General features: G+C 42.2%; 1 protein-coding gene and 1 long non-coding RNA gene across 12 annotated transcripts in view; both read right to left on the minus strand.

Moving 5' to 3' along the window:
• PLEKHM3 (pleckstrin homology domain containing M3) overlaps window positions 1–14,366 on the minus strand; it is a 798,157-nt gene that overhangs the window by 704,736 nt on the left and 79,055 nt on the right. For 6 of the 10 annotated variants that reach the window (XR_014557240.1, XR_014557242.1, XM_083707671.1 and 3 more), the window contains one exon: window positions 7,062–12,417. The exons of 2 other annotated variants lie outside the window; for them this stretch is intronic. Coding sequence is in view for 4 of the 8 variants with exons in the window: in XM_083707671.1 (XP_083563797.1) it covers window positions 12,240–12,417 (178 nt within the window). In the remaining 4 variants the exon portion in view is untranslated. Of the gene's footprint in view, window positions 1–7,061; window positions 13,619–14,366 lie in introns of those variants that run through there. 2 more of the 10 variants (XR_014557241.1, XR_014557243.1) reach the window with 1 other exon arrangement.
• LOC310833677 overlaps window positions 1–14,366 on the minus strand; it is a 244,055-nt gene that overhangs the window by 50,217 nt on the left and 179,472 nt on the right. The window lies entirely within an intron of this gene.

A 14,366-nucleotide genomic window follows, 5' to 3' on the forward strand; every position in this document is an offset into this window, starting at 1 on the left:
CAGAGGTTTTGGCTGAACACTGAGTCGCCAATGTAGCCTTGCAAAACGTGCTGAGACATTGACTGCTGTAATAATAATAATAATAATAATAATAATTGTGGGGGGAGAGATGGGGACCTTTTAAAGATTCCTGAAACAAGAAAAACATTGACTCCCCAAAATCGGACCCCCGGATGTCACAACCATGCCAAAATCTCCACTTGCGTAATTGGCTCCAAGATTTCGGAGAGAATAAAATCCAATTTACCTGTCAAAAAAGTAGGTCTGAATAGGTCGCGGCCAAATGGGCCCCGGGAATGGAGTGCCACTGGCTGCCTCCAAGCCCCCGTTTCGCTTCTTTTCACTCTTCTCTCCGCAGGCCGCCCTTTTCTCGCAGAGCAGAGAGAGGAGGAAAAGTTGGAACAATCTGCTAAAGAGGCACAATGTTCTTTGCACAGTTAGTCCACTAATTACTATTAAGCTCTAGTTCCCTTTTGTGTTCCAATGGGGAGCCTTCAATGAGATGCTACCTCTTGGGCCTTTCATGGGGCTGGCCTACCCCTTGAATAGCAGACTTCTCCCCCACGTCTTTTCCCATATTAGTTGTTCCCCCTCCCCTCATTCTTCCCTCCCCTCCTTCGCCCCCATTTTCTTCAGATGCCTCTTTCCGCCCCCCCCCCACTTCTTTACTTTTCCTCTCTTTTTTTGTCCATGTTGTGTAAGGCCCTAAATGAATCTTGACTGCCCCCACGGCCGACTGGAGACGCACAAAAGCGTCCCGTTCCCCCAGCTACAGCGCCATTATGCGCCCTAACAATGTACTAATTGGCAGTGACAATCGTGCTGTTGGGGGAGGAAGGGATTGTAAGGGGGGGGGGCTTGGTTCTTTTCTAATCAGCAAGCCCACTAAATAATAAAAAATAAGATAAAATAAAGAAAGGAAGGAAGGAAGGGGAGAGAGAGAGGCAGAGAAAGGTATGGGCTGGAGGGAGAGCAGCATTTTGCAAGACATGAGGTTATTTTGTTTGGGTCAGAAAAAGAATTAAATCATTTTGGTAGGGGGGTAATGTGAAGTAAGGGGTGGTGGTAACGACACATAAATCGAGATTCTCTCTTTTCTGCATGGGGGCGTTATTCTGCCAGGAAAACGTGTGGAGAAGGTAGCGGCGCATGCAGGTGTAAAAGGAGCGAATGATTCCCACACGAACCTTTTGGCACAGGTCTGTTTTCCCTACAGGAACGTGTTTGGGGAAGAAGTAACCTGTAAATGTTCCCACACCTCAAGATCAGTATCTGACAGAGAAACAATTCCCATTCCATTCACTTGAGGTGCTTCCAGCCGGTTGTGATATTGTGGGTCAGATTCAATAGCGCACCAGCGAGCTCTGGTTGCGCAATTCAAGTGGATTTTTGCGCTCTCGCACCATAAAACCACATCTTCCCTCTCCCCCCCCCCACTGAAAAAGAGAAGAGTGACAGCAAAACACACCTGGTGGCTTTAATTAGAGAGATGCAAGTGTCTGCTTAACAGTACAGTTAACACCTCATGTTATCGATACACTTCTTTTTATGCCTCTTAGCAAAACATATCACTCAACTCTGCCAACTTTGGAACCCCAAAGGCTTATGAGGACACAGTTCTGGATGGGCAGGGAATCCATACCCATATTGTGAATTTGCTGGATTCCATTTCTTGTTATGTGTGGCTTGTTGTGCATGACAGGAGCAAGGCCGTGGCTGATATCTGCTTATTCCTTATTGTCGATGCTGCCTTGAGCCACAGCTAGATTTAACCCAACACTCGCTCCTTCTTTGACTGACAGGGCTTCTCTTGCTACCAGTGCTTGGAAACGAACTTGAGATATTATGCATGCCAAACACATGATCTTCCACTGAGCTCTAGGGCCCTCTCCGAAGACTTTAAGTATCAAAAACTTGGTGGCATTTATTTATTTATTTTTAAAAAAGAGCACCTATTCACAACATGTTGTTGAAAAGTATATCGCAAACTGATTAAGCTTTGTAATACACCAGCCATTATCTGCCTGCCTGAGGCCTTTCAGATGTGTTGGGCTATAACTCTTTAGTCATAGTCAAAAACATATGGAGGGTACCAGGTTGCTGAAGGCTGTATCATAGGAACACTTGGAAATTCTACTGTGCTGACTTTTTAAGGCATGCTAGCAATAAGAGGTTGTCCTATTCCAAATATTCCACAATGGGGATTCAGAGGCAAAGGGGGTGCATAATATTACCTGCGCAAGATCCCACCCTACTCTCCGTGGTAGAGAAAGTTAATGGAAATAACCCAGATAATTATATTTTATGAACATCTAATTTACCGAGACTCTGGTCTCATTCAAGAGATGCAGGGAGCAAAGCATTGAATGTTCTGTGTATGCAAATAATGATCTGGTACAGGGAAACATGTTTTCACCAAGTATCAGGGCTGATTGAAAACTTTGCCCAGTTCCCACCTTTACAAGACCAGTTCCCAGGTTGCCCTTTGTCCTTGGATCCCATAGCAGCCGCAGCAGAATCTGTAATCACCAGATCACACAAATTATACCAGACGTGTCTGTAGTTGGGAAATTACAGAGATATGGTATGTGCTCTGACCTAATCTGAAGACACATCTGGTAAGTGCCACATAAAAAAAGTTTTGATGTAAAGCTGGAAATATACATAAAAACAGCAATGTAGGCAATGTTGCCTTATTATTTCTGTCACCCAGCAGTGAAAAAACTGCTGTGAACCACTTCTTTTTGCCATAAAGGTAAAGGTAAAGGGACCCCTGACCATTAGGTCCAGTCGTGACCGACTCTGGGGTTGGGCAAGGGAGCCAGTGTTTGTCCGCAGACAGCTTCCGGGTCATGTGGCCAGCATGACTAAGCCGCTTCTGGCGAACCAGAGCAGCGCACGGAAACACCGTTTACCTTCCCGCCAGAGCGGTACCTATTTATCTACTTACACTTTGAGGTGCTTTCGAACTGCTAGGTGGGCAGGAGCAGGGACCAAGCAACGGGAGCTCACCCTGTCACAGGGATTCTAACAGCCAACCTTCTGATCGGCAAGTCCTAGGCTCTGTGGTTTAACCCATAGCGCCACCCACATCTTTTTGCCATACACCTGCGTAAAATTTTGGTCCTTGTACTATGATGCTTTCTAACACCTTGTCCTTCCTTAAATGCTTTTTCCCATTTGCCTTGTGCCCCCTTCGAGTCCTAGGAGCCTTCATAAGGGCTTGGTGGTTATTTTAACCTGACCTGTTGGTAAGCTGTATGCTCACTTAAATGTTCATGTATCCTAAATTAACGGTTAAATGTTGATTGTTACTATTTTAGTATTATCTTGTTGTGACGTTTTATTACATATTGTTATTGTATTACTGTTTTTAGACACCAATTTCTGCGAGAACCACTTTGAGCCCAGATTTACTTCTAGAAAATGTGGTATATAAATAGACTATAAATTCCAGTTCTGGGAAAGCATGAATTCAGGGCAGCTGTGTGGCAAGTAATTTGAAATGTGACAATGGTAGGTGGGGAAAGGGATTCGTGCCCCTCCCTTCTCCTGTCCTATGTTCCCCACTGCAAGTGGCTTTCTCTGACTCAAGGAATGTTGCATTTATCTTCATGAGGTGTCCAGTTTGGCTTTGAGGTTTCGTTCTTCTGCATGAATCTTTTTCTTTTTTAGCAACATGATTCATGCAAAATTGACCATATTCTATTCAGCAAAACAAACGGTTGTCGCCCCCCTTTTAGTATATTTTTTTGGGATGCAAACAACTTCTTCAAATTACATAAGCATCTACATCTCCACAAGCATTTATGTTTCGAATCAGTTCCACTTGCTACTTTGCCTCCCAACAGATCCATGAACTGGAAATCATAGTAGGTGTTCTAGAGCCGAACGCAAATAGTTTTAGTTTTCAGTGGCATGTAAACCAGGAAGTGACTTCTGAAAAGTGTGTGCTTTCTGCCAAAAAATAATATCTCAAGATAATACAATCTCCAGGGATAGAATTGCCGGGAATGGCAGCCTGTCAGTTCTCTTCGGGCAGCTCCCAAGGAGGACATGAAGTTATTGCTTTGCTCTGTTGTTGGTTCCATTATTGGGAACCAGAGGCAATGTGTTGTTGAACAGAGATGTTTAGCTGCAGAGGTGTCTGGGGTGCCCGTTTGGCCAGGTGGCGCGGAGGACTGGGAAGCTATGGGGGAAGGGAGGAGCCACAGTAAGACACAGTACAGCAGCAGCAGCAGCAACTTTTGCCAGGACTCCTTGCTGGGCAGAACCCACCCAGCGGGAAATGCAAGTAACTGGATGGGTTCACCTGTCTTAGATGAATTCATCTCAACTTTTTTGTAAGTCACTGGAGGCTATCGCTACATGCAATGAGTGCTGCAAGTTAATTACATGTATGGAGAAGTTCTGACAAATCAGTTACGCCTGCTCAAAAATGTTTCTCCAAGCCTAATTCTTGTTATGAAGATGAGAAACAAAGAGTTGCAACAAAGGCCCAGGTACTGCAAGCGAAGAGGAATCATCCCATGAGTATCGCACATGGCTTTTTTGTTGTTCTTCTATGAACGGGTTGCTTTTCAGAGAGGCTTGCTTCCTTGTTGAGAAGTATTCTCTCAATGCTGGCTATGGTACAGCGTGTGAAATATTGAATTATTTTTAATACGCTATCTTTCCCCTCTCGTGGCAAGGGGCAGGTGTCTTAACATTATTTTAAAAATTGCAAGTCTTTTTGCCTTCCTTGTAAACAGTCGGCTCTAAAATATACAGCTATTCTTGAACCACCTGTCTAAACAGTAACTTTAAAATGTGTTTTTTCAAAAACATGCAAAATCAGCATTTTGGGAGGCCTCTCTGAAGGAGGAAGTTCCATAAGGCCATGGCTTTACCCTTGCAGTCATTATTTGCTACATACAGTGGTCGGATCTGAAGCAAGGTTGCCGCAGAAGATTTCAACGATCAGGGTTTTTCTGGTCCACTTACACTCAAGAGGTCGTGCAGAGACAACCAACCCATGCCATTCTGCAGGGCAAGACTGATTTTTTCTCGACAGAGGCACGCCATCTCCTCTTCTCCATGTTATGGAAAACAACAATCCCCCCGTTTCTGTACTTTCTGGCTGCACACACCACTCTGCTTTGTGCTTTGATTTTGTCCAAGTAGTTAAAGCAAAAGGATGGCTTGCCCTGGTCCTCTCTAGATATTGTGGGATGCCAGCTCCCAGATCTGGGAGGGTACCAGGATAGTCACCTCTCAGTTACAGCAGCACTGGGAATGGAGAGCAACAAGATGCAGCTCTGCCCATGTGTTCAGGCTTGCATTGGAGAGATTCCTTGAGCCATGGTTCTTGGTTCTTGCAATGGGTTTTGCCCGCATAGTTTGAATGCACAGCATCTGTTAAGTAGTTCTTCCATGGAAAACCTTCCCCCGTGAAAAGGCTTGGGAGAGACAGGTTAGATGCCAGTGGAATAATCCACGGCAAGAACTCACATCTGTGGCACTGTGGCTTTGCAGGAAGAGGTGCATTCCTCCCTCCCAGACCAGTCAGTGCAAAACTGGGCATTTGGCAAATCCTTTAAGCCTCTGAAAAAACCTCAGCTGCTGCAAACAATGGATTCGTTTAATGCCAACTGTAATGGGATTTTTATTAGGAACCAGAACAAAACCAGGACTTCCTTTCACAGTAGGCTCAATCAACACTCATCAGGTGGCAGGAATTTTCAACTGTACTGAGTACCAACTTGGGTTGCCTATGAACAAACTGCAAAAACAACCATTTCAATGTCAGCTGCCCCTCTTCGCCGCCGTTCACCAGGTCTCCTGCTAATCCTTCCCAAAGTGAAACCTGACATTAAGAAGCCTATAAATCCACCTCTTCCATGGTCAATTGGTGGATCAACTAGATGCCAGGAAAAGGAAACCCCAATGCTTGTTATTAATAAAGACTGATAGTCTAAGCATTGTGCAGCAATGAAAAAAGATAACACTTGCCTACAGACACCATAGCATCTGGAGATCTGCTACAATTCATTGTAGACATGAAGGACTGATGGTCTTCCTCAGTATATTAATAATAATTTTTTATTTACACCCTGCCCATCTGGCTTGGTTTCCCCAGCCACTCAGGGCGGCTCCCAACACGATAAACACGATAAAACACCAAACATTCAAAACTTCCCTAAACAGGGCTGCCTTCAGATGTCTTCTAAAAGTCAGATAGTTTTTTATTTCCTTTTGTATCTCTGATGGGAGGGTGTTCCAAAGGGCGGGCACCACTACCGAGAAGGCCCTCTGCCTGGTTCCCTGTAGCTTCACTACAGTGAGGGAACCGCCAGAAGGCCCTCGGATGAGGACCTCAGGGTCTGGGCAGAACAATGGGGGTGGAAACGCTCCTTCAGGTATAAGCTAACTGTCGTCTTAACAGTGAAAAAGGATGGGGGAAAGCATTAGAGTAGCTTCTGCTTCTCTCGACAATGGGCGTTCTTGCTGTGTGCAGCCTCCATTAGCTATTGGATGGAGCCAGAGTGTAGTCACATCCTGCTCTCCAAACCCCAGACAACTGGCAGTTGTGGGACCAAGTTTTGGTGTGGTTTTTTCTGGTAGAGGGGAATGAAAAGCAAGTTCTCTGCATCTGCTTCTTTTCTGCCTGATGGGCGAGGCCAATATATTTGTATCACAATCTGCTGAATTTCTAGATTGTCGACAATACATTTATTCATGCCACACGGGGGAATGGCCACAGGAGGGAAAGCAAACATGAGTCCAGCAATTGGTTGCAATTAGCTGAACTGACAAGAGGAGCAGAGGCAGCCCAAGACATTTTGTAGCCTGAGGATAAGTCAAAATGGCACCACCCTGTCCATGATGGTATGCACGATCCAGCCCAAAGTAAAAGCACGTTGAAACCCCACTGGGGTTTCACCATTGGGAAAGCTAAGCAGGCGCTATAATCTCACTCATTAAAGTCAACGGGACTTCAGAGAAGTAAACTTCATGCTCGCTGTTTAAGAAGCACCTTGCACTTTAAATGGTTTCAATAAAGACTATTGTGAAGATACCCATTTTATATTGAACTGTTTATTGAGTGTTGCCTTTTGTACAGTAGGGGTCAGTCACCCTCAGCAATGTGTTATGGACCACTTAGGTTTACCTGGGAACAAGTGCCTTTGAACTCAAGGGATCTGCCTCACACTAGAGGAGGTTAGGAATGCAGTGTAAGAGATCAAACCCAGATACGTTATCAACACATAATCTAACTCATTTGAGTGGAACTAATAATATAACATGTATTATCCATAAATTAAGCACACTGACGTGATAGCAAATAATTTAAAACATAACAATACAAAACAATACATGTAATCGACAAAGGTGTTGGCTCCATTGCAGTTTTCAAAAAACAACATGTTTAACACACTTACAACAAAGTAAAATTAAAAATAGCAAACCATCTCCAGAAATAAACAAGCAACTGTCAGGTTTAGATTACCAGCTATAAAATAATGCTTGGTTGTATTTCCCTCACTCAAACTTGGGAGCAAAAGGTTTGCATTTTCCAGGTTTGTAGGTAAAACGGCTGAATGTTAAGTAAAGGGTAGAAGCAGGGGATGGACTTAGATCCCTGAAACACTACAAAAGTACATTTCAGTACAGCTTCTCCTCATACCGGAACTGGGTTGTGTTAACAGGGCACAATTTTAGAGCAGTTTATTTCTTCCAAAGCAAATGAAATCACTTTTATGAGAAGATTTGGACTGCCAATCTGACCAACCAATGAATTATTATAGAATGTGAGGTTAAGTTAATTAGATACATCCATTCCATTTGCTGATCCTCTGCTTTTATTGACTATTCAGTTAATCGTTGGCTGCTAGAAGAACAAATTATTTAGTTATTTGGGCTGGATTAGCCAACAACCCATTTAACTGGCTCATTCACAAACATACTAAGATCAAATAAAGTTAAATAATACTAACAATCTATAAATGCAATGCCTCTAGAGTAAAAGCAGCTTTATTATTCTAAGACACAGAGAAATTCACGGACTGAATTTCAAAAACAAAAAAAACTACCCAATGTGTTATACAGTAGGGTGGGGAATTGTGTTAGTGAAAAGGCTGTTGAGCTAACTATAAACTGATTAACAGCTTCATATCAGCAAAAAGCTGGATGAATTTGGAGCATTCATCAGAGGGGCAAGTAGCAACTTGCAGGACAGGAAAAGGGAGACAATTCAATTGATTTCTTTTTTTAACATTTGGTTACCATTTATAAGTGTTAATCAAGACATGACATGAATGTTGCTTACCCCTGCTTTAGATAGTGAGGGGAGGAACCGTACAAATGTTACTGGACTACATCACCCCAAATCATGGATGTCTGAGGGCCACGGGTTGTTCCCTCCTGCTTTAAATGACATTTTTTGTATATCGCAACAATTTTAGAAATTGCTATTTCAATTATCAGTGTTACCAGTACACCTTTAAAGGTTTGTTGATATTTACTGCAATTCAATTGACTCAAATAATAATGAAATACACTGATAATTAAATCTATACAGAAATGGTCATATTCTGGGTTAGTCACCTGATTGTTTTTAAAAACACATATTTTGTTAATCCATGATATCCTGCATCTACCCATGCAATCTAATGCCCTTCTTTTCTTAAGAGTAACCAGCTAATTTCAAATACCCTGGGCGGGATTCAACATTGTGCTCAAGCTACCAAAGATGTTGACTTGTTATTCATAGGGGTTGACACTGGCTTCAAAATTACCCTCTTTTCTGTGAGCCAATAATTTGCCCATGTCTCAAATTGGCTCATAGCTACTCTAAGTAAAAGGAAAAAAATAAAAGAAAAAGTTTACATAAAAAGTAGGAAGAGATGTTTCCTAAAGGCTGTTAGAATGTATTTTAAGGAAACAAGGAATTTGAAATAACTCCTTTCCCTCGTAGCATGGAAGTCAATGGGGCTCAACACTGAAACTCAATAAACTCAACACGACTTGGCACTTTCTCTTTGTTATGCAGAGACTCAGAAAGAAGAGCAACTGTCTATGGCTTGGGAAACACATGGCTACAGAATCTGAAAGTTCCTGCTGACAAAGCGGGAAATTAAGAACAGCAGATTTGTGTTGAACCTTTTAATATTAAGTGCTCAAGCATCCCTCGCTGCCCTATTCTATTCTGCCATTGCAACCCACGTGACAGTGGAGACTGCTGCTCAGCTCCCAGCTTCCAAGGGAAAGAAGAGGCATCCCATAGTATTGTGCTGCAAACACAAGAAACAAAGTTCTGCTCTCTGCCATATGGACAGGACACCTCCAGCATAAAAGTCCACCAAGGACAGACCCACTACTATCAGTAACAAGCCACAGGCAGTGTGAAATGTGACACATGCCTATTCACTTCGGTTAGTCTTTCCAAGTGGCATCAACAGTTGGCAATTCAATGTGAGGTTAGAACCTTTGGAGCTGTTGACGGTGCCACAGTCAATAACCTACCTGGTGTGTGCTATTTCCTTCTACAAATGGCTGCTATTTCCTTCCTTTCCTTTCAACAACATTATATTGTTTTCAGATGTGCCCCCCCCCCCATTCTCATGTTACGGTAGATTCTTAGGTTACATATTTCAAGCAGGGGACAATTCTCACGTATCACACCTGTATCTGAATACATTTGCAGAGCTCTTAAATAAATGAGTAAAAACATTACTAATGGACACCATTTTACAGGTGTGTCCTGGAGCAAGTTTCACAGGATAACATGTTTGTACATGTGCACATATGCAGATGCAGGAGTGACTTACAGAAAAGTAATGTGGACAGCAGCTCTAAGATCCTGCCATTCTTTTCTCTAAAGCTTTTAGCTACAGAAACACTTTATATCCCTACCCCTGCTATTTCTTATGTAACCAGCCTTCCCACAACTCTCGTTTATAAAATTCCCGTTTCAGACAGAAGTTTTTAATTTCCTGTTTAAAAGGCACGTTAAGGTTTGGCTTACTCAGCATCCTCCATTTTAAATATATTTGTTGCCTTAAATCTGTAATCTGTAAAATACTGGATTAACCTCGTGCTCTCCAGATGTTTCAGACTAGAACTCCCAAAACACCTGACCACTGAGCCTGATGGGACCTGTAGTCTAAAATACCCGGAGAGTACCACAGGGAAGGATGCATTAACAGGTAGGTATAAATACAGCTATGCATCATTTTCACAGAACAATGCACTTCCTACAAATTAGTAACCACATTTGCATCAATATATATGCACTGGAGGAAGAACAGGAAATATGGAGAAACTAACTGCACTGAATAATAAAAGATCTCAGAGACTGTGAGCATTTGGACCTAATAATAACCTAAGGTTCACTGCGGTTCGCTACAGGAACAAGCCCAGGGAAGCCTCAGGCTCTATCTTTGATTAATCTCAGTTTAGTGTTTACACCCAAACCCTAAACTATGGTTAAGCTTAACTGGTTTACTGAAAGGGGTCGGCAGCACCAACCAAGATGTGAAGTTGGCTTGCTTCACTAAACCATCGTTCAAACCAACAAAGGCCAAACTGCAGATACCCAAAAGGGGAAGCAACAGCGTCCAATCTCTTCCTAGCGTAGGAAGCACATGAGCCTGAGATTCTCCTAAGCATGTTGCTCAAATGATAAACCATAAACCTCTGAACACAGCCTCACTGTGGCTAAAAACAAAGAAACAAAATCAGGCTCAGAGGAAACATTTATGAGTGCCAGTAAATTCTGCTACCTTTTTATGACTCTCTGCCTTCAATGTACAGACTCAATATGAATGAAGGCTGGAATTCTCCATTGATTTGGCTGGGAAAGCTTACTCAAGCTACCAGTAGGTGAATCTTGGTGCACAAGACTGGTCTGGATAAGGGCAAAATAAATGCAGCATTTGCAAACTTCATTTGACATATCTTTAAGTACCAGATACACAGAACAGGGAGGATTAATGGGCCTCACTCCAAAGACAGATGAGTAAGTGGGCAAAATGTTATGTACTACTAGGATCCCATGGGTAAAAGTCGTGTACTAAACCCTCAGGCAAAAGACAAGGAAGCATGTTCCAATCTCTATCATAAGACACATGGAAAGTGCATCGCTATTCGCAGTATGCAGTGCTGTGTGCACAGTGAGTGTGGATGCACACCTGACAATCTGCAGCCACCATGTGCAATGTTCTGTAAATGCACTTCCTTATGCAGAAACAGAAACTGCACAAGTCCCAATTTCTCAGCCAAGGTGTTCCAAGATGTGCCTCCTCCTCCTCACTGCGCTGAAGCATTTGTCCCCAGCAATTGCTCAGGCTGCTATTCTGAGTCCCCATATCAAGTGCAGCCAAAAGGATAGAGCAGCAGAGAAAGAGACGAAGCAGACCCCGGCCCTGCGAAACCCTCAGCTCACCATTTCAAAGTGTAAGAAGGTGGAGAAAGGTGCTTAGAAAAAGTGGTCAACTTCCAAAGCGGTAGCAAAGCAGTGTGTACATTGTTTAACATCAAAAGAGATGCATTTTGGTGTTTAATCGTGCTACATGTGAGAAAAATCACAGGGATTTGCATTGTTGACTTAGTAGGAGATTGGAATGTTGTGCAGATGTAAAGCTGTGCATGTTCTATAACCATGAGCTGCTGTTCCAGTAGTCAAGAACAGTAACACAGGAATTAAACAGCATTTAGCACTTGGTTCATATAGCGTACAAGGATTGCTATTCTAGTCATCTAGATGTGGATCTATAATTGAGTTTACTTTCTGAGAGGTGGGAGAGGAATGTAGTCTTAAGGACGGTTTACTAAAACATCCTTCTAAGCTGGAAAAGACCCCACAAATACATCTCATAGGCCCTCTGTGCAAAGTACTCTGGGGCCCTTAAGTTCCAGTGCCACCTTTGCTATTTCTGCAAAATAGTTCACTTGGAAACATAATAATAAATAATGCACACAATATTTCTATTTCTAACAATAAATGCAAAGAGAATAGTAAATATTTCAAGTAAACTACATTTGGCTTTAGACCACCTGGTTGACCTAGACTTCATGAATGCGTTCTGCCTTCAATCTTCTTAGCAACATTGACCCTTGCTATTCAATAACCGAAAAGGTGAATATTAGCCAATCTTTCTGCAGGAAAGGATTCTGCCTGGCAGTGGAACGTTGCCTTGTAAGCATTCATTCTACAGTAGGAAAGGGATCTCTGCAGGTTGCCAGCTTCCTCCTTTGAGTCAAGTGTTCTGATAGGACAGTTCAAACATGTTGCAGGCCTCTTCCAGGCTTTCATCCATGTTGAGTCTTCTCCAGAAAGACTTCTGCTTCATCTGAAGCTCCCTTCGCACACACCTGGGGCATGGCACCGACTTCACCTTGCACTCTGAATGGAAGACGGCACCACAGCTGTCACATCTGTGAGAACAAAATCCGATATTTGTATATTAATATGTAGGTTCCTAGCTTCTCTTCCCCACCCCACTATGAAGAGGAAAGGAGTTCTGTGGTAAGACTGTTCTTGTGCTGGGTGTATTCTGACCTCTGAAAGCCAGCCACACCGAGAAATGCTCAGAGGATTCTCAGACATCGTTGAGTCCCAGTGAGAAGCTATCTTATAGTGTCGGAACATTGAGTTATACTATGGCAGTGGTTTAGCGAGGCAGTTAGGGCACAATGCTATGTGCAGTTAATGAAGTCACTGGGATTTAAGCAGCCTGACCGGATGCAGGGTTGCAGCTGTTAGTATTTGCTTTAATCTCAAAATCTCTGGAAGATTTTACAAGCTTAATTACTTAAGCATGTTATCCATTCTTTACTGGATTGGAGCACATGCAGGCAACCCAAGTGGGAGCCAAGATGACAGCCAAAGAAAACAGTTGTGCCTTTAGAAATTTTAAATCATCCACATCTGACACTAATGCTGACTTTATCAAGCTAATTCCCCTTTCGTTAGTGATTTACAATTCCTTGGGAAACGCTGGAGACCAATGATTGATGAGAGTGTCATTTTGCATTCATTCATGGCCTCTCCCTTTTCCCTCTTTTGATCACTCTTCTCAGTCAACTGGAGAATGTAAACGCTTATCAGGAATTTCTGTCGAAATGGACGCCTGCAGGATTACACACCTGCCGTTGCTACCCAGATGCATTAAATCAGGGGGCGGGGAGGGACAAGAGAAGATTGATGATTTCAAAATTAAGAGCAAACACATCATTCAAACCATTTGAAAAAGTTGCAAAACACACAAAAAAAACCCCACCCACCACCCAAAACTTCTGTATGATCAATAATCAACTTGTTCCTTGATAAAAGGGAACAGATGATTACAAGCAGGAGGACAGGGAAAAGCAGGCATTAATGACACTCTTCATGGGCTTTGCTTAAAATCCCACCAGCACTTACGCTTCTAGCTCCCAAAGCCTTCCATAAATCAGCTTCTTCATTTTAACCAGTTATCCCACACTACAGGTCCAATTGTTGTTTTCTCACTAACAAATTAACCCTTAATATACCCAGTCTTTCCAGAACAGTAGCTGCATCAGTGTATAGCACCCTGATCCCATTCATAGATTACTTGCTCAGAAACAACTCCTATTGCTTAATGGGATTTGGTTCCTAACATGCATACAATTGTGTTTTTTTTTTTTAATAAATATTTTATTAAATTTTAGAAAAAACAACAAACATAAGAAAAAAACAAGAACAAATACACAAAAATACAAAATTATAAAATACATAAGAAAAAAGAAAAAATAGTTTCAAAAAAGAAAAGAAAAAACACATTTTAAGAAAAAAAAGAAGAAAAAACACAAAAATCCCTCTTTTTGCTTCTCATCTTTAAATGACTTATTTTCTTGACTTCCTCACATCTCCCTTTTTTGTATCCCTGTTGAAAATTAATACGGCAAATTCATATCCAATTTATTTGTCTAATTATCCATCCAATCTTATTTTTAACCTCGTTGCTAGAACCCCTTCAGTTCATTTCAATGCCATTAACATTCAAAAATTTTACAATATTTCTGTAAGTAAATTTTAAATTTCTTCCAATCTTCTTCCACCGACTCTTCTCCCTGGTCTCGGATTCTGCCAGTCATTTCCGCCATCTCCATATATTCTATTACTTGCATCTGCCATTCTTCCAGAGTGGGTAGGTCTTGTGTCTTCCAATGCTTTGCGATGAGTATTCTTGCTGCTGCTGTTGCGTACATAAAAAAAATTCTATCCTTCTTTAACACCAATTGGCCGACTATGCCCAGGAGAAAGGCCTCTGGTTTCTTAGGGAAAGTGTACTTGAGTACCTTTTTTAGTTCATTATATATCGTCTCCCAGAAAGCTTTAATCCTTGGGCACGTCCACCAAA

Source organism: Podarcis gaigeae (genome assembly GCF_964106915.1).
Source record: "Podarcis gaigeae genome assembly, chromosome: 1".
NCBI classification, from domain to species: Eukaryota; Metazoa; Chordata; class Lepidosauria; order Squamata; family Lacertidae; genus Podarcis; species Podarcis gaigeae.